Raw genomic sequence first — 21,688 nt, 5'->3', positions numbered from 1 at the left:
GGAGTTTTGCTGTAACTCATGCATTTCTCGGAACTAGAAGCATTCAGTTAAGTACACCAACAAATTAGTAATTACAAGCTGAGCAATGTGTCTCAGTCAGTTACAACTGCAGGATAGGAACTTTGCAGGGGTGGGGGAGGAGGAAAGAGGAAATCTGTGGACCAGATATGTGCAGGGATGTCACTTAATTTTTGCATTTTTTTTTTCTTTACAACCAGAGATTCTCTTCAGGTCTTTACCTGTAGCTGTTAAGTTAAAATTTAAGATGGATTTTGAATAAAATTGCTCCACATAGGATCTCCTGAAAGTTTTAGATTGATTTAAAAGAGTTTAGATTGACACTGTTGTGTTCTAAATTGTCTATTTCCAAGACTGCCCAGTTTATTGTCTCCTGATTTATTTATTTTAGTAGCTTTTCATTGTGGAGTTTCCCTCCTGTAGTTTAGGAGAATTTCTTGCTGATCTGTCCTTCTTTGACTATGATTCGATTTTTTTCTTCACATCTTCAGGTTGCTTTCTCGATCCTGCTTTTGCCTGCATCATGTTTTGTCTGCTGTCTTGTTTCATTGTGTCTCTATTGTACCTGCCAGTTTTCACCTAAAGTAGCTAAAATAAATGAGCGCTAACTCAAGTTCCTTCTGCTTGCCACCTTCTTTCTAATTCAGATCTGTGACTTCATCTGCATGTTTTTCCCTCACTCTTGTACTGAGCAGTAGAAGGGTTTTGATACAAAAAGACTCTTCCTTTCTTCCTGATTAGAATCTTGGCTTCTGGTTTCATGCCTGTGGCACCTAGTCTCTTGTATTTTAATGCACTGAGAGGTGTTCCTCAGGTGAGGTAATCCCTATGCAGATAATCCATTCCTACTTCAGTGTCATGTCCTCTTTCTTCAAAGCCTTTTCTGACTCAGCCATGTCCCAGTGCAATATGCTACAGCTTGCCCCATTTGGCTGACATTATCATATGAGCTCGTAGCGATGGTAGTCTTTCTGCAAAAGCTCTGCCCTTTTTGTGCTGCATCTTCCTGGAACTAATCACTAGAGCCCCTGGCTGCTTTAAACTTCAGATTGGTGCTGCTGTGGCATAGTTGACTAGTGACAGCTGAAGGAAGGGAGTATTACTGTGTGCAGCAGAATCATAGCGTCTGGGTTTCTTAACGCTGTTTCAAAATAGATTTAAGGTCCTGGGCTTCTTTTTATATACTGTCTTCTTTTACTTGACCTTGTGTCACTGAATTGTAGAGTCTTTACTCTCTCACGGAGAAATTGGAGTATAGGGTTCTGGTGCGTTAACATTTGTAGCACGGGTGGTAACTAAGCTGTCAGCTTCCTCAATGGTTTTCAACTTCCTGTTTTGAGAAAGTGATTTAGTAGTGTTTAAAGATGTGTGAAGTCATACTGGTAATCTTGAAGTTGCTGTGCTGCCAATCAGTGCTGTTGCATTGCTGTAGAATGCATTAACGGGTACAAATGGGAATGAATCTCTTCCTTAGCTGAAGAGCTTTCCAGAGGACCTACATCTTTTGGGTCAAACAGTAGTTTGACAAAGAAGATCACTTAGCTGTATGAAGTTATTTGTACGTGCTTCATAGTCTCCTTTCTGTTCTTTTTCCCTTCCTGCTGTCTGGAAGAGAGGAAGAAGTAGTAGAAGCAGCACTCTGATTCTTAGCCTTGCCCTTGATCTTATTTTTTTAATCCAAATTAGGCAAAGCAAGTAGAATTAAGTCAGTTTCAAAACTTCAGATTGGCTGTTCTTTGTCAGATGGGAAATCAAGATTGCTGCTTTATAATAATGAGACTTCATAATTGCATGATGTGTAAGAAACTGTCCTGAAAGAGCCATTGTCTTACTGCATCAATGCACATGTGTTTGTCATGAGGTAGTGGAGTTGCATGAAATAGATATATTCTAAAGTTCTGTCTTTTCTTGAAATGTAAGGTGCGAAACAAAGGCTGTTAAAAACAGTTGACTGGAAAGAGGTGGGAAAATCTGCAATATGTGTTTGTTTAGAAAGGGAGGTGGAAAAGTGGGAGCTGTGTGAGCCTAGATTGCTTCAGTAAATAAACTACTTGTGAAACAAATGCAACAGTTGGAAATTGCAAAAAAGAATGTGTTGGAGCTTAAAATACTAGGTGTCATTTTGATTAGAGTAGTCTTGTAGGTTTGTGGAAGATACCCTTTTGTGTGTCTTTCAGAGAGGACATGCACTTTAATTTCTTGCCTGTTATACTGGGTATTACTGTAAGCACTTCAAATGTGCATGGAACTTCTCAAACACAGCAAGGCATGTCAGCTATCCAGAGAGCTAGGAGTGAGTCTAGCCTGTACAGCACAAAAATTGGCTTTGTTGCCTCTGACACTTCTTTGTATTGTGTAAACATACCTTAGGACAGAAAAGAGTACAGGCAAATAAATGCTAAAAAGACAGTAAATTTGAAGTGTTAGAGAGCTAGTAAATGTTAGCATTACTTTTAACTGTATGCAGATAATCATAGAAAGTACAACAATTTGTGTAATTGTTTACATAGAACTGTAAAAACTGAGTGATTTTTGTGCTCCCCAAGAATCTTCAGCGCTATAAATGTGATGGGTTCTTAGGTTTTTTTGTGGGCAGAGTGCCTGTGAAGATTGTAAAGATTTCTACAAAATCAATTTTAATGACCAGCATGGTACTGGCCAGAGTGTAAGTCACATGGACTATAGTATATGGCAGTGGCTGTTTGCATTGTTACAAATGGCTTCATTTTTGTTTGAAAACCTGGCAGCTAATAAAAATCCTCTCTCCTGCATTTGCAAACATAGCTTTCTAATTTCGGTGTTCATGAGGAAAGAGTGTTTCAGAGCGTGCTCTAAACAAAGTGTTTTGGGTGAGGTATTCGTGGTGGATTTAAGTGTGCTTCTTGGGAAGCTTTTGTAAGTGACCTTAAGGGTAGTAATTAAAAAAGAAGTCTTTTAAAGCTGCTTATAAAACAAACTGAGTTCCAGTTCTAGAATTACAGAGGAAGGATCAGCTAATAATCTCATAATAGAGCTGTGGGAAATAACTTCTGTGTTGCTGATGTCACTGGCATAAAAGGAAACAAGACTTTTGCTGTCTGTTTTGTGCGGAAGCATGGCTGATTAGGCTGTCAGATGTTCCTAAGTTACAGTGTGTGGCGTACAACCACATGCTGACTTGTCGTATGAAGTCTGTCATTGCTCCCAGAAGAAACACTCATTTAACCATTTCTGCAAATGTGTAAGCCCTAGTTAGAGCTGTAGATCTTGCAGTTTACTGTTGTCTTTTGCTGAAGCACATTTCCAAGTTTGGTTCTAGTCCAAAGATAAGGCTTAAATATCCCAACTTTGAGTGTGTGGTTGGTTATGACTGTTCCTTTAATCTGTTGAGGGAGGAGAATTTTTCAGCTAAATTTCTAGAGCTTTAAACTGTTATACTTCTTTCTTCAGTCATGGAATGCTGACGTTAAAATAAATGAATGGAGATGCTGACGGGCAAAGACCTCAGCATGTCCTGCAGAACAATATGATCTCATTGTTTCTTTCTACTGTCCTGTGTGCATTATCTCTTGTTCCTTGTTTTTAATGCTTGACTGTATGCCCTTTAGGACAGAGATAGTCCCTTTGTTCTGTGTTCAAAGGAAAACTGAAGAATCAGGTGCTCAGATACAAATTATAAGTAAATATAAAATGCTTATTGTTCAAGGCTACTGAAATAGTAGATGTGTTCTATGCACTTTAGCGCTGTTCCTTGGCTATTAAGATGCTTATTACTTGCTACAACTTCGTGTTTAGGAAAACAGCTGCATATTGCATAGTGCTTTATTGCCTTCTTCCAGGTGAATGTTACTTAAATCTGAAAAGATTAATCCTGATTTGTACGTTTATGTGACATAGTGAAGTTGTCCATATACCTAACATGTCTGAAAAGTGAAGACTTTTTTTTTTTCTGGCATATCAGTTGGTATATCCCAGTGTAGCAATATAGGCATCATTTCTTACCGAGTCCTTGGGTAGCCATATGTTATCAGTATTATACTGTATCCAAAATAGTTAAAGGTAAAACTTGGCTTTTGTTATATTTTGGGATTGTACTGTAGATATAGTATAAAAATAAAAGTAGCATAGTATGTGGTATTTTGTTACATGCCTGATCTTATGCTCATTGTGTCTGTCCTCATAGATTTATTTTCTCTCTCTCTTTCTCCTTTTCAGGTTATATATGTCCCCAAAGAAGAAACTGACTCCAGTGCAAAAATGTGTCAGTCCATTAGTTTGGTGCAGGCAGGTATTGGATTACCCAAGTCCTGACATTGAATGTGCTAAAAAGTCGCTGATCCACAGGCTGGAACAGACAATGTCGGGTGAGTTCTTACATACTAACACCACTGGGTTACACATGTTTATTCTGAAACAGAGTCAGAATTAGCTGATAGATAGCTGTGAGAGAAGAGGGCGAGATCCAGCAGTTACTTCTGTCTGAAGTTTTCGTTATGGTTTGCAAACAGTAATTCATTCCACTCATTTTCTGGACTGTATGAATAAAATAAAAGGAAGCATTAGACCATGAGTCATGATTTTGGAGTTTTATACTACCTGCATAGTTACAATTTTGTCAGAAGCTTTCAGGAAGAAGCAGTGTCATTAACTTGGAGGTTTTCTTGTCTTATTCTAAAATAGAAGCCTGTATTAAACTATGATAACTGTTAGGTGCTTGTCAGTATGTTAACACGGAACTTAGTTTTCTGCTAGATGAGCTATTTTATCTCATCTAAGGAAATGGAGGCTGAAGTTCTTGAATACTGTGGGGAGGTAATATTGATTTCTTTTCCTCCCATCCCTGGTAACTTAGGATCTTGTCACAGATTAAAAAAATCCAGAGTTCATGATTCTTCCTGGATACAAATTAGCTGATTATATTCAAAACTGGAGAAGGACAGAGCATTTGGCCCTGTGAGGGTGAAAGCCTACATTCTCCAGCCTTTTATTGCCAGTCTTTTTGATGTGAAACCAGCAGCAAAATGTTGAAAATTCTCTATCTGGTTTCTTGCTTTATTTTAATTTCTTTGTTAGAGACTATTTTTGGTTTTTTTAAAAGGTTATGCTGAGACATAACTTACTTTCTTGCTACTAATACCTATACTCTCCCTGTATTTCCATCTTTTTGCAGTCTTGCACTACATGTGATCTATCTTTTTTTAACTGTTATCTTCAGGAATTAGCAGAATGGCTGGACTTGAGCTAAGAATATGTGAACATACAGTTCCTGGAGTGTTCCCAACTACCAGCTCCTTTACATGGTTATACATAAACTTTGTGCTGAGTTTATTTGACACTAACTTTTTTGCCGCCTCCTTGAATTTTTTTCTGGAGCAATTCAGTCTTTATTCTGGTTTGTACTAAAATCGTTCTTAATAAAATTTGAAAACATTGCTGGTAGATCACATGAAAAGTCCATTTCTTATTCTTATAAAAATCGTGGGCATAATGGTGAAAGTGCCTCCAGTATGAGTCACCTTTGATATTCCCCTGTTTCCTGTGCTTTGTGTATGCTGCCTCGAAGAATGTCTGTTAACAATTTTCCTGAACAGTTAACATGCTACATAGCATACATACTTACAGGCAAAGACTGAAATTCTAAACAACAAAAAGTACCCAGATCACAGGGATTGATGAACGATGGTACAAGTTTGGGAATTTGAATAATACTGAGTATTTAGGACTGGATAGCAGTTAGGTTAAGCATGAAAAATTCTGTTCATGGTTTAACTTCTTTTCAGAAATGAGTGGAAATCTTCCAGAAGTACCACAAATTCTGTTACCCTTATGGTGTCTTTAAAAATTCAGTCATAGTTGAAGCAGAGTGGCAGGAAGCTTCCCTATGAAATGGACAAACTTGAAAGTTTGATCATTCAAATGATGTGTCTAGGCAACTTCACCTTTTTTTTTTTCCATAGACCTGAGAATCTGCCTGTGGCAGTGATACTTGCAAGGATACAGCAATTCATCTATAGTACTAATAGGGGAAAATATTAGCGGTAGAAGAGATGGGCACTAATACTGCTGGCTGGAGCAGACTGCATGTAAAAAATAATTTGTAACAAAAAAGAAAATTGTCCTTTAGAGCAACCAGCCTACTTACAGATACAGGGTCACAGGAAGCTCCATTGGAGAAGGCAAGTAGTGCTCCTTGTAACCTTGTGTGTATTTCCTACCCCACAGCTTCTGGAATCTCTTGTGACTTGTATTTTATGTAGTACTTCTACCTCATGGACCCATCACTTGACTTATTACTAGTTACTGGTTCAGTTTATCAATTTCAGTTCCAGTCTCTGTAGATAAAATCTTTCATACTATTGTTACTTTCTCTCCTGAATCCTTGTTCATGTTTCTTTTCTCTTGACTGTGTTCTCTTATAGAATCATAGAATTGTTTTGGTTGGAAAAGACCTTTAAGATCTTGAGTCTAACTGTAAACCTAGTACTGCCAAGTCTGCCACTAAACCATGTCTGTAAGCACCACATCTACATGTCTTCTAAATACCTCCAAGGGTGGTGACTCAGCCACTTCCCTGGGCAGCCTCTTCCAGTGCTTGACAACCCTTTTGATGAAGGAACTTTTCCTAATATCCAGTCTAAACCTCCCCTGGTGCAACTTGAGGCCATTTCCTCTTGTCCTATTGCTTGTTACTTGGGAGAAGAGACCAACACCCACCTCACTGCAACCTCCTTTCAGGTAGTTGTAGAGAGTGATAAGGTCTCCCCTCACCCTTCTTTTCTCCAGGCTAAACAACACCAGTTCCCTCAGCTGTTCCTCATAAGACTTGTGCTCTAGACCCTTCACCAGCTTCGTTGCTCCTTAGATGTGCTCTAGCACCTCAATGTCTTTCTTGTAGTGAGGGGCCCAAAACTGGACACAGTATTCCAGGTGCGGTCTCACCAGTGCTGAGTACAGGGGGACAATCACCTCCCTGCTCATGCTGGCCACACTATTTCTGATACAAGCCAGGATGCTGTTGGCCTTCTGGCTACCTGGGCACACTGCTGGCTCATGTTCAGCTGGCTGTCAACCAACACCCCCAGGTCCTTTTTGGCCAGGCAGCTTTCCAGCCACTCTTTCCCAAGCCTGTAGTGTTGCATGGGGTGGTTGTGACCCAAGTGCAGGACCTGGCACTTAGCCTTGTTAAACCTCATACAATTGGCCTCGGCCCATCAGTCCAGCCTGTCCAGATCCCTCTGTAGACCCTTCCTACCCTCAAGCAGATCAACACTCCCACCCAACTTGGTGTCATCTGCAGATTTACTGAGGGTGCATTTGATCCCCTTGTTCAGATCATTGATAAAACTATTAAACAGAACTGACCCCAGTACTGAGGCCTGGGTAACACCACTTGTGACTGCCTGCTGACTGGATTTTACTCCATTCACCACAACTCTTTGGGCTTGGTCATCCAGCCAGTTTTTTTACCCAGCAAAGCATGCACTTGTCCAAGCCATGAGCAGCCAGTTTCTCCAGGAGAATGCTGTGGGAGATGGTGTCAAAGGCTTTACTAAAGTTGAGGTAGACAATAATCCACAGCCTTTCCCTCATCCACTGAGTGGGTCACCTTGTCATAGAAGGAGATCAGGTTAGTCAAGCAGGACCTGCCTTTCATAAACCCATGCTGACTGGGCCTGATTGCCTGGTTGTCTTTATGTGCTGCGTGATGGCACTGAAGATGATCTGCTCCCTAACCTTCCCTGGTGCCAAGGTCAGACCGACAGGCCTGTAGTTCCCTGGATCCTCCTTCTGGCCCTTCTTGTAGACAGGCGTCACATTTGCTAACCTCCAGTCAACTGGGACCTCCCTGGTTAACCTGGACTGCTGATAAAGGATTGAAAGTGGCTTGGTGAGCGCTTCTGCCAGCTCCCTCAGTACCCTTGGGTGGATCCCATCCAGCCCCATAGACTTGTGTGTGGCTAAGTGGTGTCAGCACGTTGCTAACCATTTCCCCCTGGCTTATGGGGGCTTCATTCTGCTCCTCGTCTTTCTCTTCCAGCTCAGGGGGCAAAGAAGGCATTAAGTACCTCAGCCTTTTCCTCATCCTTTGTCACTATGTTTTTCCCTGCATCCAGTAAAGGATGGAGATTCTCCTTAGCCCTCCTTTTGTTGCTAATGTATTTATAGAAACATTTTTTTATTGTCTCTTATGACAGTAGCCAGATGAAGTTCTTGTTGGACTTTGGCCCTTCTAATTTTCTCCCTGCATATCCTCATGACATCCTTGTAGTCCTCCTGAGTTGCCTTCCCCTTCTTCCAAAGGTCATAAACTCTCTTTTTGTTCCCCTGAGTTCCAGCCAAAACTCTCAGTTCAGCGAGGCTGGTTGTCTTCCCTCCTGGCTTGTCTTTTGGCACACAGGGACAGCCTGCTCCTGTACCTTTAAGATTTCCTTCTTGAAGAATGTCTATCATTCCTGGACTCCTTTGCCCTTCAGGACTGCCTCCCAAGGGACTCTATCGGCCAGGCTCCTAAATAGGCCAAAGTCTGCCCTCTAGAAGTCCAAGGCAGCAGTTCTGCTGGTCTCCCTCCTTACTTCTCCAAGAATCAACAACTCTGTCACTTCACAATCACTATGACCAACACCGTCGCCAACTGTCACATCACCCACAAGTCCTTCTCTGTCTACAAACAGCAGGTCCAGTGGGGCGCCTTCCCTAGTTGGCTCACTCACCAACTGTGTCAGGAAGTTATCTTCCACACACTCCAGGAACCTCCTGGACTGTTTCCTCTCTGCCATATTGTATTTCCAGCAGGTGTCTGATAAGTTGAAGTCCCCTGTGAGAACAAGGGCTGGTGATTGTGAGACTTCTTCCAGCTGCTTATAGAATATTTTGTCTGCCTCTTCATTCTGGTTGGGATGGTGGGTGGGTGGTCTATAACATACTCCCACCATGGTATCTGCCTTGTTGGCCTTCCCCCTGATCTTACCCATAAACACTCAACCCTATCATCACCATAAGCTCTAGACAATCAAAACACTCCCTAACATACAGGGCTACCCCACCAGCTCTCCTTCCTTGCCTATCCCTTCTGAAGAGTTTATAGCCATCCATTGCAGCACTCCAGTTGTGCCAGTCATTCCACCATGTTTCCCTGATGGCAGCTGTGTCGTAGTTTTCCTGCTGCACAATGGCTTCCAGCTCCTCCTGTTTGTTGTTCATGCAGGGTGCGTTGGTGTAGATGCACTTCAGTTGGGCTATTGATCCCACCCCCTTTTTGGGGGGAGAAGCTCTAATTCCTATGTGACCATTCTCATGTGCTTTGTGGATTCTAACACATCAAACCCTTGTATCTTTGCTGTCACATGGATCTCCATCCCCTACTTCCACTGAGACGTCACCATCTCTCAAACATTGGTGTGCTGCCCTCAGGCTTATCTCTAGTGAGCCTGGTTTTATCCCTTCCCCCTTCAAATCTACTTTAAAGTTCTTTCAGTGAGCCCTGCTAACTCATTTGCAAAGATCCTTTTCCCCCTTTGAGACAGATGTACCCTGTCTGTTGCTAGCAGGCCTGGTGTTGTGTAGACCAACCCATGATCAAAAACCCCAAAATTCTGCCTGTGACACCAGGCTTGGAGCCTGCTATTGATCTGCTGGCTCTTCCTGTTTTTTCCCTCATCATTCCTTGCAACTGGAAGGATAGAGAAGAATGCTGCTTATGCTCCTGATCCCTTAACTAGTCATCCCAAGGCCCTGAAGTCTCTCTTGATTGCCCTCGGACTTCTTGTTGCAACTTCATTGCTGCCTACCTGAAAAATCAGTAATGGATAGTAAATTGAGGGCTGTACCAGCGTAGGAAGTATTCTCTTCACATCTTTAACCCAGGCCCCAGGGAGGCAGCAGACTTCCGTAAGAAGTGGGTCTCACCTGGGATATTGGGCCTTCTGTGTCCCTCAGGAGAGAGCCTTCTATGACAATGACCTGCCTTTTTTTCTTTATGGAAGCAGTATTGATGTAGGGTGTAGGCCAGCTTAACCTTGGTGACACCTCCAAGCTAGATGAACTATCATCCTTGTTGTTTGGTTCCACTCGCAGAGCTTCATACCTATTATGCAAGGGGACCTGGGAAGGTGGGGCAGTCGCAGAGCAGATGTGCCTGCTGCGCCAGGCCAGAACTTGTCGCCATTGCCCCCTGTCCCTTAAGTCACCATGTTCAGCCAGGCGGAGAGAGGATAGGGAATCCTCCGTATCACGTGTCCTGTCTGCCTGTTGGGTCTGTCTCAGGGAGGGTAGGGTGCAATTCCAGTAGTCTGTCTCTCTCTTGCTCTCCCTGATACTCCTCAACCTACTCGCCTCCTCCCGGAGCTCTGTCACTGAGCAGAGGAGTTCCTCTCTGCCTGGGCGTACCTCCCACAGGTGTGCTGCAAGAGCAGGGCACAGCCTGCAGCCTGACGCCTGGCTGGCACCGCGTTCCCACTGGAGCTCCGTCTGGGAAGCTGTGTCGGTCATGGTGGCTGCAGAGCTTAGAGAGGCCATGGCTTTCTGCCGGGTGGATACCATTGCTCCCTGGCTGAGCTGGCAGAGCTTCAGCGCCCTTCCTGCACGCCCTTCTGCGCAAACTGCAGCACTGTGCCCTGGCTGACGCACCACACCCTGTGTACCTGCCGTGTTGGCGGTGCTCCTGATGGCTGCTGCTCCCCACGGCATGTGGGGGGGCTCGGCCGCTGTTGCTCCTGTCCCTGCTCAGGTCTCACCAGCTGCTGTTTGATGAGCTGTGGGCTCCCCCTGAGTCTCCCTCACTTTGGGAAACCCTCCTGTGCACTGTGGTAGAGTGCTCCGCTGCCAATCATGCCGGCACCGGAGCTGCTCACTTTGGTGATTCTTTGTCAGTTCCTGTTGTTATGTCTTTCTAATCTAATATCTTCTTGCTGTTTCTTAGTCTCAAATGCACTCTTCTGTTCCACATTCTCCTCTTTCTTCTTATAAAGTAATCTTTTCCACTGCGTGATAATAAAGGAGGGAAGAGCGGCTTTCAGCTCCGTGCTGTTGCGGGCAGTTACTGAGAACACTGAGCACAGTGCCTTGTCACTAGTTAGTTCATGTTTACACTTGCAGAGTGAGTCCTGCTCAGGGTTAGAAGCATGTTCAGACTAGAAGGAACCTGAGGTATATTCTGGTGCAAAGATCTCTCTTAGCCATGCCTCAAGTCCTTGGTGAAAAGTGCAAGAGTGCATTTCACGTTGGCTGGAAACCATGGCTTCCACCGCATGGTGGTCTAAAATCGTATAGGAGTAGAGCACATCGAGAAAGCAACTGCAGGAACAGAGAAATACGAGGTGGAAGAATTTTTGGAAGCGGTGCTTCCTTAAGACATAGTTGCACAGAATTAGAAAAGGGTAACTTTGGTCATATTGCAGTTTTTACTGAGGCAGCATTTTTATTTAAATACTTGAAATCAAATGTATGATCAGTATAGCTGGTAGGAGAACTGTGTGGCTGTATGTGTAAAAACTGTCATATTTTCCACGCTGAGTGAGTCTGACTATGCAGTTAAGCATTGAGCTTGTTCACCCTGTTTTGAAATACTACAGGGACTGCTAGAATAAATTTGTCACTTAATCGTAACAAAAATAAATATCAAGCCTCTAGCATTTGGAAAAATTGCACCTGATTCGTACAGTAGATCTTCTGAGCCACCTAAGCATGAATTTTCTGCACTCAAATTTTTCTATTCCTATTTTGTAGAGAAAAAGAGAGATTCAAGACCAATTTAAACAAGTGTTGACTAAAATAAATTAGATGATGCATACTGTTTCTGAATGTTATAAAAGAAAATTTACATTAAAATAAAAATATTGATCATTAACCCTCCCCCTGGTGTTTTGAAATCTAATGTGTAATCTTTTGTAAGCTAATGTTTCATCTAATATAGCATTGTTTTAATGTTAAAATGAGTTATCTGTCTTACTAGTGTTGTGTGACACCCCTAATAAAGACCATATGTCTAGTTGTAAAAATATTAGTGTCTTCCTAAGTTACAGAAATCCCTGTTGGAAAAACTTCAGGAATTCTAGGCCAGAAAAATGTTTTGAATCCAGCTTTTTTTCTGGGGAAAAGTACAGTGCTAAGGAAGTTAGAAGTTCACATTAGCTAGGATGAAAACTGCTGCACCGTACAAAGTTTCATCATGTACCAGAGTATGCTTTTTATATGTAACAAAAGTATGCTTTTTTCATCTGAAGAAATCTGTATGTGATCAAACATTTTGTATCATTATGGGTGTGTACAAAGAGCCTGTTTTGCAGGTTATACAGTAGTACAATTGCTTTCTAATTTGTGGTTAATATTTTAAAATACCTGTCTGTGATAAGTACAGAATAAAGAACTGTTGTGCAGAGTTATATTTTAGGGTTTTTTTACTGTCATTTTTGGCAAGAGATTAAATTTTTTTTGGCATGAGAACAAAGATTCAGTTGGAATAGATGATTTGGGGTTCCTGTGTGAATGCCAGAAGAACTGGCTGTCAAAGAAGTTGTCTCCTCAGTGTCAACCAGAGTACAGATAGCTTGTAATTACTGGTTTTGTTAACTGAGCTTTGTAATAAAATGGAGATCTCCTTTCTAACACTCAAAATAAACCGGAGGTACCTCAAGAATACTTGCTAGAATCCATTAATTGCTGAAATTAGTGCATATCATTTAAGACTTGCAGTGAAAGCTGGAATATAAACTTTCCATTCTCTATCTATAACTGTCTTTTCACTCTAATTAAAACACTACTAATATTAACTGGTTCAGACACCAGAGAATATCTTTACATGAGGTGCAATTTAAGGAATCTGCTGCAAAGTCAGCTTTAATTTCTGCTGCTTCTGCCTCTGTGTTGCATTCTGCCATCCATTTGGTTGGATGATGGTTTTTTGGGTGCTACTAAAAATTAATTCACTGATGCAGTCAGTTAAAATACTCTAGATGTTTTTAGCCTAAATCCACCTTTAGTTGGCTGCATACTAGTGCAGCCCCACCATTGCTTGTACTGAACAACTGAGGCGGTAGTGACCAAGAGCAAAGTGAGTGGGAGGAGGAGCTGGAGCAGGCTGTGCTGCTGAAGGCAGCATTTCATGCAACTGTAGTATCTTTTGGTTTCTTGTAATGTCTAAAAAAAAAAAAAAAATCTTACACTGAATAAAAGGACTTTTAGTAAACAAATTGATGCCAAGTTGTCTGGCACAGTAGAATAGAATTCAATTCCTTCCCCCCCCCCCCCACTACCAGTAGCCTAATTATTACTGATATCGAAGCCCTTTTTCAGTAACAGAAACATCGCACAATATTTTTTGAATGGCTTAGTTTCTGCCTTTTCTTTTAAGAACCGCTTGAGTGTATTGCCATATATTTGCCAGGCCTATTCTTGTCACTTTATAATATATGCATAGTTTCAATACTGTAATGCCTTGAAGAGAGGTTAGTTTCTAGCAGCAAGGTGAGCTGCAACTTAATCTAATCTAGATTTACATATTATGGAGTTTGGATCTCTAGCTTTCAGTTTAATGTTTTGCAATTTCATTTGTTCTTTGTTAAAATACAGGTCTGTTTGGCATAAAATACTTTCAGCAATGAAGGAACTGATTTTACGAGAAGGGACCAACTTTCCTTTGGTTCCCACTTCCCCTATTGAAGTTCCATTTTCTATTATATTCAAATAAAACGTAAATTTCTGAACAAAATAGTCATTTAAGTAACTACACAAATCATATACCTGGGAACTAGGGGAATTGCAGTATCATACTGAAAATGTTCACCAGTAGTTAAATTCATCTGAAAATACTTTAGCATTGAAATATTTACAATAAATAGTAGAGGAAAGTACACAATTTTAGATCTTGTATTATATATGGGGTTGAAGCCCATGGACGTAAAAATCCCAAAGCATTAGAACAGGAGGTATACAGAAGGAAATAATCCTACAGTCAGTTTGCTTTATTGTGCCCAGTAGGTTCATGGTACCCAGAAATATAAACAGAAGCATTTGCCGTCTTAATGGTTTTTCATTTTAGTGTATGCTTTGGGGAATTTTGTAGGTGGTATTGCTTAGTTCTGTGATGCTGGTCTTCAGGTTACTGTTGAAATATTGTGTGATCTACACAGGTCTTTGAATTCTGGAGAGCTAGACCTTTCGGTGTGCTCTGGTTTGTATGTAGTCGTGCATAGGATGTATGTTACTATAGCTTAGCTACTACTGTCTTTTGAGTTGCTTCCCTCCTCCTTCCCAACGCCTGCATTGAACATCTTGAAGAGATCAGTTGGAGTGATCTTAGATCCGTTTTTTACAAGGAAAGTATTTGTCGTTATCTTGTATTGCCCTCTTCTCCCACTCCTTCCACAGTATGGTTGTATCTAGGAGATGAAGAAATCAGTTGAAAAACTTCTCGGTCACTGAAATGTTCTACTTGAATTGTATAGTAATTAAATCACACTGAAGATATTGTATAGTATTGTATTCATTTTTCACTGGTTGTTTCAGTATAATTTGTCTCTTTCCTCCTCTTTCATACAGCTCTCAAGAGACAGAGTTTGTACAGCAGCCCTTTCAGTGCGGTCAGTTACGCAAGCTCCTATAGTCCAAATACTAGTAGCCCCTACAGCAGTGGTTTCAACTCTCCCTCCTCAACACCAGTGAAATCTGCTCTTGTGAAACAGCTCATACCTCCTGGTACCTCAGGTAAGAGTGAGTGTCTGGTCTTCCTTTCCCCTTCCTCCTCTTTCAAAAACGTGTGCTCAAATAGATTACATTTGCATTGAACTAGAGTAAGACAGACACCAAAAACTTGTCAGTCTTTTGTAGGATGTTTGCATCATGCAGTATATAAGCTTTTTAGGAAAGGCTTTTTTACAGACTTTCTGGCATGACATACATTTAAAATGTTTTCTCTGGATGTCCGTGTCCCTAAGATCACTGATGCATATTAGCAGTAAGACCAAAACACGTAGCATTAGTTCTATGGAGTCCCAATATGTAAGTGGCTTCTAGAATTGGCCCTGTAATTGCCTGGGATGTATTGGTAGTTGTAAAGTCTTTGCAGCTACATTAACTGAAACATTTGGTATGCGAGGTATCCATCAGTACATCTAAGATATGAACAATGTAATCTAAGGAAGAAGCATGTATTTTAATTAAAGGCATTCCTTGAGGCTTTACAGTCATCAATGTAAACACTATAACTTCTGGCAATGTTTTCTGCCTTTATTCTGCACCATAGATGCTTTATTTGCATCAGAAAAGTTGATGCCTGGAACGTATCTCTACTCTGAAGTCAGAATGTTGGCTTATTATATATACTTTAACTGAAGTTAGCTTGTAGGGAAGATGAAAAAACATTTCATTGACAGTCCAACTGTCTGTACTTCACTGTGGACTTGGAAAGGGAAGCCCGCACTGTAGTATATTTGCCACACCCATTACCCAGGTTCTGGTTTAATCTATGTAGTTCTGATCTGCATTGTGTGCTACAGTGCTGTATCTCCCTGCAGGACAGAGATGAAATGTAACTGGCGATGGGGTGTCAGCCAGAAGGCAGCAAATGGGAAGAGTTTTTCTGGTATGTTACAGTTTAGCAAAGGTGCATACATAGAACAGGTAGTATTTTCAGATAAACTGTATTTTAAGCATTCCAAACTGTATCAATATTCATTGGCTCAGCAAGTCCTTATTGTCAAGAAAGATATCGTCAAACTTACGTCTTACAAGGTAGCGTGCAGAGATGAGAATAAAAGCACAAATGGAACAGGTATGCAGTTGCTCTTTCTATAATAGCTGTGCAAACAGAGCAGTTGAAACTTGGTACAGGTAGACCAGATTGTATGTCATTTATTTGTTTTGCCACCATTATAATGATTTTATAAAGTTGCTCATTTTTAGAGGTAATGGCTAAGCTCTGCTTGTGTAAATTGTATTTTCAGCCTAGGTTTGCAATCAAATGTTTCAAATGGTCTGTCAGGTTCAATGTCTCGGTCATAATCTATTTTGTTTTCAGATTGGTGGTTCTCTTACTAGGAAAGGAAATACAGCTTGCCTTTTTTGCCCCACCCCCCCCCCTTGTTTTTTTAACATTTTCTATTATTTTATTTTCTTTCTATAGGTCATCTTAAAAGTTCAGCAGACAGAAACCCTCCGCTAAGCCCACAGTCCTCTCTGGACAGTGAATTAAGTGCATCAGAGATGGATGAAGACTCTATTGGGTCTAATTACAAGCTAAATGATGTTACAGATGTGCAAATTTTAGCACGAATGCAGGAAGAAAGTAAGTATTTTCCATCCTGAAAATGAAGTGGAGCAGTTGACCTTTTTTTATTGAATAAATGCAGTAGCACTTGCTTAGCAGGAATGGAAAAAGGGGTTTAGATTCTCCTATGAATGTGCAAACGTAGTTCTCCTGAGAAGGCTGGCTAAGGACTTCTGCCTCCAGGGTAAGGAAAGGAAGTTGTTGTGCAGAAGTGTTCTTTAGGAACAGCGGACAAAAGAAATGCGAGAGACAGTATGAATTTGTAGCATATAGTATATGCTAAAAGGATGGCTGTTAGACTGAACTACTGCCTGGCACCACCCTTCTCAAGAGATACGTGCCTTTCCGATGTAATCCAGTCTTGCTGACATCAGTGCTTAAACCGTGATTTAAATCACCAAAATGTAAAGTCAGTATGGCAAAGAATAGTGAAGAAAAGCACCCCTGTAGATGTCTCTTTTTTATTATAGGTTTAGTTGAGACTTTGTCTGTCTTTTTGTCCCTCTGAGACTGCAGAAAGTGGTAGTAATTTCAGTTGTCTAACTAGGTGGTCTCTAGACTTTTTTATTGCATACCCCTGTCAGTGAAAAAAACCCCAAACCCCCAATATACGTATGGGTTTTTATACATTATATACATGTACTACTCTGCTAATATATTACGTACAAAATACACAAATGTACACAAAAATAGAAATTTTAAAAGGATGACATAAAGATGAAATAAATGCTATTTCAAAAATATTATTTTATTAGTAGTACAAAATTTTCTTCCTGAACCCCAGTGGATTGTTGTGCATGCCACCTGGGGTGTGTGCACTCCACCTCCGAGACCACTGGTCTAACAGCTCCAGTTTCTCTAGGGGTAGTTTGTAATATAGGTTTTTGGTTACATTTACTAAGACATTGCAAGAGACATTTCATTGTGGCTGCTATAATTGTTACAGGATGTTACATGATATCAAAAATGAGGTGTAGCCTGTGTTGCTAGTATCCAGCCTGGGAGAGGAGATAAACAAGTACACAGCACACCTATACTGGTGATTGCTGTAGTAGGAAAAGGAATGAGCTCACCTACTTATTTCAAGACATTATCAGCTGGTAGATAACTTATTTTGGTACTAATCTGCAATTAATTTAATGCCTCAAATACAAGGAGTTAGGGTGAGCCAAATGTGAGTTTGAGCACTGGGTAGATGTTTGCATGCACTGTCTCTAGTTTGAACCATTTGTGGGCTGGAAGCAAGTAAACAATGTTCTCATTGTTGCCAGGCCTCCGGCAAGAGTACGCAGCAACTGCTTCTCGGCGTAGTTCTGGTTCGTCTTGCAATTCCACAAGGCGAGGCACGTTCAGCGATCAGGAGCTTGATGCACAGAGTTTAGAAGATGAAGAAGATGGCACGCACCACACAGTGCACCCTGCTGTTAACAGGTTCTCACCGTCACCTCGCAGTTCTCCCTGGCCTTCACCAAAACAATCTCCAAGGAATTCACCTCGCTCCCGATCACCTGCTCGAAGCATAGATTACAGTAGAGTGTCTCCCCAGCCTATGATTAGCCGTTTACAGCAACCTCGTCTTTCACTTCAAGGCCATCCTACAGATTTGCAGACTAGTAATGTCAAAAGTGAAGGTAAAAAGCTCTGTCTCAAAATAAGTACACAAGTAGTTCTGTAGTTCCTGTAAAGGATTTTGGTCAGTGTGCAGTGCTAAAACTATATGCCTGTGTAACATCATGGTTTCATCTCAGAGTTGTTGAAGAAAAGGCAGAGCAAGCAAAGCTTAAGTTCTGCTGGGGAACCCTTACAGTCAGATGAGTTGATAGGCTTATATTTATTTTAGATGTTATCCAGTCACTCTGGGTGTAACTGAGTTTCATGCTGACCGAGTTCTATCTTTGGCAGGCAAATGCACTAAAATAAAGCAGAGCCCAAGGGAAACTATCATTCGCCAGTAGGGTTAGGCCTTGCAGTTAAACAGAATAAAATGCAGAGAACGTAACCGTGGCCAGATAAGAGTAACAATTTATGCATGCCTGTAACCTGTGAGATAGCTGAATGCTTTCTTCTGGCAGTGCAGGACTCTGCACGCTTCGAGCATGAACACAGCCTTAAAAATATTAGTACTTAAGTCATGCCTTTGTTGGATACTTTAGATATCTCAAAGCTGTGCAAACTGCTGCCTAATAAAACATAAAGCTTGCAGTAAACTTGACACGATTATACTATATTGGCATACAACAAAATATCCTGATAACGATTTTCCTTCTTGAATGTACTTTTTCCCTGTAGCAGTCTGGCAGTAACTCCTTTAATTGGGCTGAATTTTCACAAGCGTATTCCCATTTTAACAAATGTAGTTGTTACCTGGCTAATCAAATCTTAAATTCAGAAATAATATACATTTAGGTATTAAGAATTCACCTTTTTTTTTTTTTTTTTCATTTTTCAGGTAAGCTGGATGCAAAGTGTCAGCAGTAGAGCTGATGTAGAAATGCATTTTTAAAGAGTTTATTTTCTGGGTGTTTTTTCCCCCCAGTATAGCAAAGAGGTCTACGCCACTTACAGAATTTCATTGACTAAGAAATTTTAGAATTTTAATCAGAAAAATCAGTGTGCTAGGCTAGAGCTTTTGGGGAAGGTGATCCTGCAAATTTAATTAGCTCTTCAAGAATATCTTTGGAAGGATTAGCTCATCTAGTAATAGTGGTTTGGGGAAGTTTTAGGTATATAGGAAAATGTACAACACAAAAGCTAATCAGTTATATTGTGACTTAGTTGAGAATTCCTTTCCCATTCTGTTCTAGGGTTTCATTAAAGTCTTAGTGCGTGCTAGATGAGTTAAAACAAAAATATCCCATGAGAGGCAAGGTACCAAAAGCTGGTATCCCACATACCAGAGGGATCAAAATAGAGCATGCAATCACGTGTTTCTGAAACACTTCTAAGGAATTCTCTGGCTGTGGTTTTTGTGCAGTTGAATGTTGCTTGGATATTGAGAGTTGATATAGCAGTGGCCAAAAGAAGTTGTTTGGGATTTTTGTTTTTTTTTTTTCTCTTGAATGGTTAGAGGGAAATTTGGTTGGCAGGGTTCAACAATGTACCAAGTGCAATGCAAACTACTAAGTGCAGAAAGTACACTTGTAGGAATACTCAGCCTATGAAGACTCTGACTTTTGTTTTCATCTTCAGTGATTGTGCATGGTTAGCGTACTTCTTTCCTGCATTCCGCTACAGAATCAGGTTGGCCACTCACCCTGGCAAGGCATCTGTAGTCTTCTATCCAAAGTATGTCATCAACCCAGCTCTGCCTGGGTTGGCGATACATAGAATGTCATTAGACTTGGAAGAGATTTAATGGCATCTTTTTCTATTTTGTGAGCAATGGTAAAAATTTTAGAAGACCCTTGAAGAACCAGTATTAGCTGAATAGGTAGTCAAGTCATAGGTGAAAGATGAAGCGTAACTGGACTCTTCAACAATTTTGAATGCTGTGTGTGAAGAGTTTCTTTCCAAGCGAATGGCTGTTACTTGTTGTGTAATGTGCTGATGTGGGACTGGGTAGTCCCAAAAATTGACTCAAAAATTACTATGTGCTTATAATCTTCAGGGAAGCAGTCTGTATTATAAATAACCTTCTAGGTAAAGATTTCAGAAAGTGTGCAAAACTGCAAATTAGGTTTGCCTATTCAATTTCCATAACAGTGGAACAAAACCCAGAGAATCATAATCCAGATATGTTTCAATTTCAAAACATACTATGCTTGACCTTTTTTCACCACAGGTAAAAAAATGTACATTCTTGCTTTTTTATATAAATATTTTGTATATGATAGATCTGAGAATAATATAGGACTTTAATTCAAGATAATGGAAGAACTGTAATGTAACAAAATACTCTTTTAGATTGTAGTGTAGTTTTATATGGCTGGCATTTTGTGTCACTTAGATTTGAGGTTCAACTATAGGTTCATAATCTGAACTTTGTCCAGCACCAGACTACATGTGGTATATTTGTATTGTTTCATACAGAAAAACTAAGGCGTAGTCTTCCAAACCTGTCCAGGACATCTAACATCCAAGCTGAGTCTGTGAAAAACAGCAGAAGTGACTCAAACTTCCAAGTGCCAAATGGAGGAATACCTCGCATTCAACCTCAAGCCTCAGCCAGTAAGTACCTTTAGTGACACTTCAAGTGTGTATTTCAGAGTTGAGTGATGGTACTCAGCGGTCTTCCAGTTTCATGGCTAAGAGAAACATTGCATGTCACACTGGAGATGCTATTCTTGATTTTTAATCACATCTGTGTGAAAATCTGCTTTTTTGATACATAAAATCTGGTACTGAGTATATTCAAAGAATTCCTGATCTCTTATTAAGGTATCATTCATAATTTCCTAACAGCATATGTAGAAATACTATAATGCAAATACAATAGTGTTACACATTTCAGAAACCATTTATTTTCTGTGATTTACAGAAGATATAGTGCTTTGTACTGTTGAATTTTATTTTCAGACTACAAAAACTTACTAGGCTATGAAAATACTTACCTAGATGTTTATTGCTTTTTTTAAATAGTGAAACCTGATCTGAAATCATTCATGCAAGTTTAACCCTTGTTTGCAGTTTATTTTCTTCTTTTGTTTTGTCACCTGGAAATTATATATTCAGTAGCAGATTTTATTTACTTTTTTAAGTGTCAGTATTTCTCAGAAAAGGTTTGGATGAACCTGTGTCCCATGAAACAAATTAGCCCATTGCTGGGCTAGTGGCTGCTAGTTTGGCCAAAAGTGAACTACTGATGTGAGAACGCTGCTAATCTCAAAAGTCTCTTAAAAATGGTGACCTTAAAGAAGCCAAAGCAAATGAAACTTAAATATTCACTGCTTCTTTATATGTCAATATTGACAGTTCCTGTTGTTTAATGTTTCCTGGCCATTTTATTTTAAAACAAGTTTCAGAATTAATACTCTTGTGTGACATTTTGAAGGGAAGAACACATTATGAAAATTATTATGTGTAGACCTTTGAACTATAAAAGTTCTATGATAAGTGTTCATCAGTAATCTAAATATTTGATGGGAAATGTAATATTTGTGAATGAAACTGATTTTTTTTTTACCCGTTGAACAGTAAAGGCATACTGGCATACCTAGTTGGCCTTGTTAACGAGTCCTTTCAAAATAGTGTGTTAATGCAACCAAATACAGTTGAATATGGAATAAGGAATACAGACCATGCCAATGACTACAAGATTTCTATCTTTGTAGTGACTCAGACCAGGTGTAAGGCTTGTGTGGACAGTCAGTCCCAGTTGTGTGATACTGCCAAAGAAGTAACGTGACCTTGTGATTGTTCATACCAGTTACCCCCGCATCCTTTCACCTTGCCCCCTTCTTTCAGTCTTCACAAATGCTCAGAAGGTGGGAT

General features: G+C 40.4%; 1 protein-coding gene across 2 annotated transcripts in view; it reads left to right on the top strand.

The window, feature by feature from the left end:
* SLAIN2 (SLAIN motif family member 2) overlaps positions 1 to 21,688 on the top strand; it is a 40,753-nt gene that overhangs the window by 5,621 nt on the left and 13,444 nt on the right. For both annotated transcript variants that reach the window (XM_075709949.1, XM_075709948.1), the window contains exons 2-6: positions 4,213 to 4,361; positions 14,533 to 14,697; positions 16,115 to 16,276; positions 17,530 to 17,889; positions 20,288 to 20,425. In XM_075709949.1, the coding sequence (XP_075566064.1) occupies positions 4,213 to 4,361; positions 14,533 to 14,697; positions 16,115 to 16,276; positions 17,530 to 17,889; positions 20,288 to 20,425 (974 nt within the window). The remainder of the gene's footprint in view (positions 1 to 4,212; positions 4,362 to 14,532; positions 14,698 to 16,114; positions 16,277 to 17,529; positions 17,890 to 20,287; positions 20,426 to 21,688) is intronic.

This window comes from Pelecanus crispus, chromosome 4 (genome assembly GCF_030463565.1).
Source record: "Pelecanus crispus isolate bPelCri1 chromosome 4, bPelCri1.pri, whole genome shotgun sequence".
Lineage (NCBI taxonomy): Eukaryota > Metazoa > Chordata > Aves > Pelecaniformes > Pelecanidae > Pelecanus > Pelecanus crispus.
Note: the sequence above shows the minus strand (reverse complement) of the source record. Positions and strands in the feature narration are given on the sequence as shown.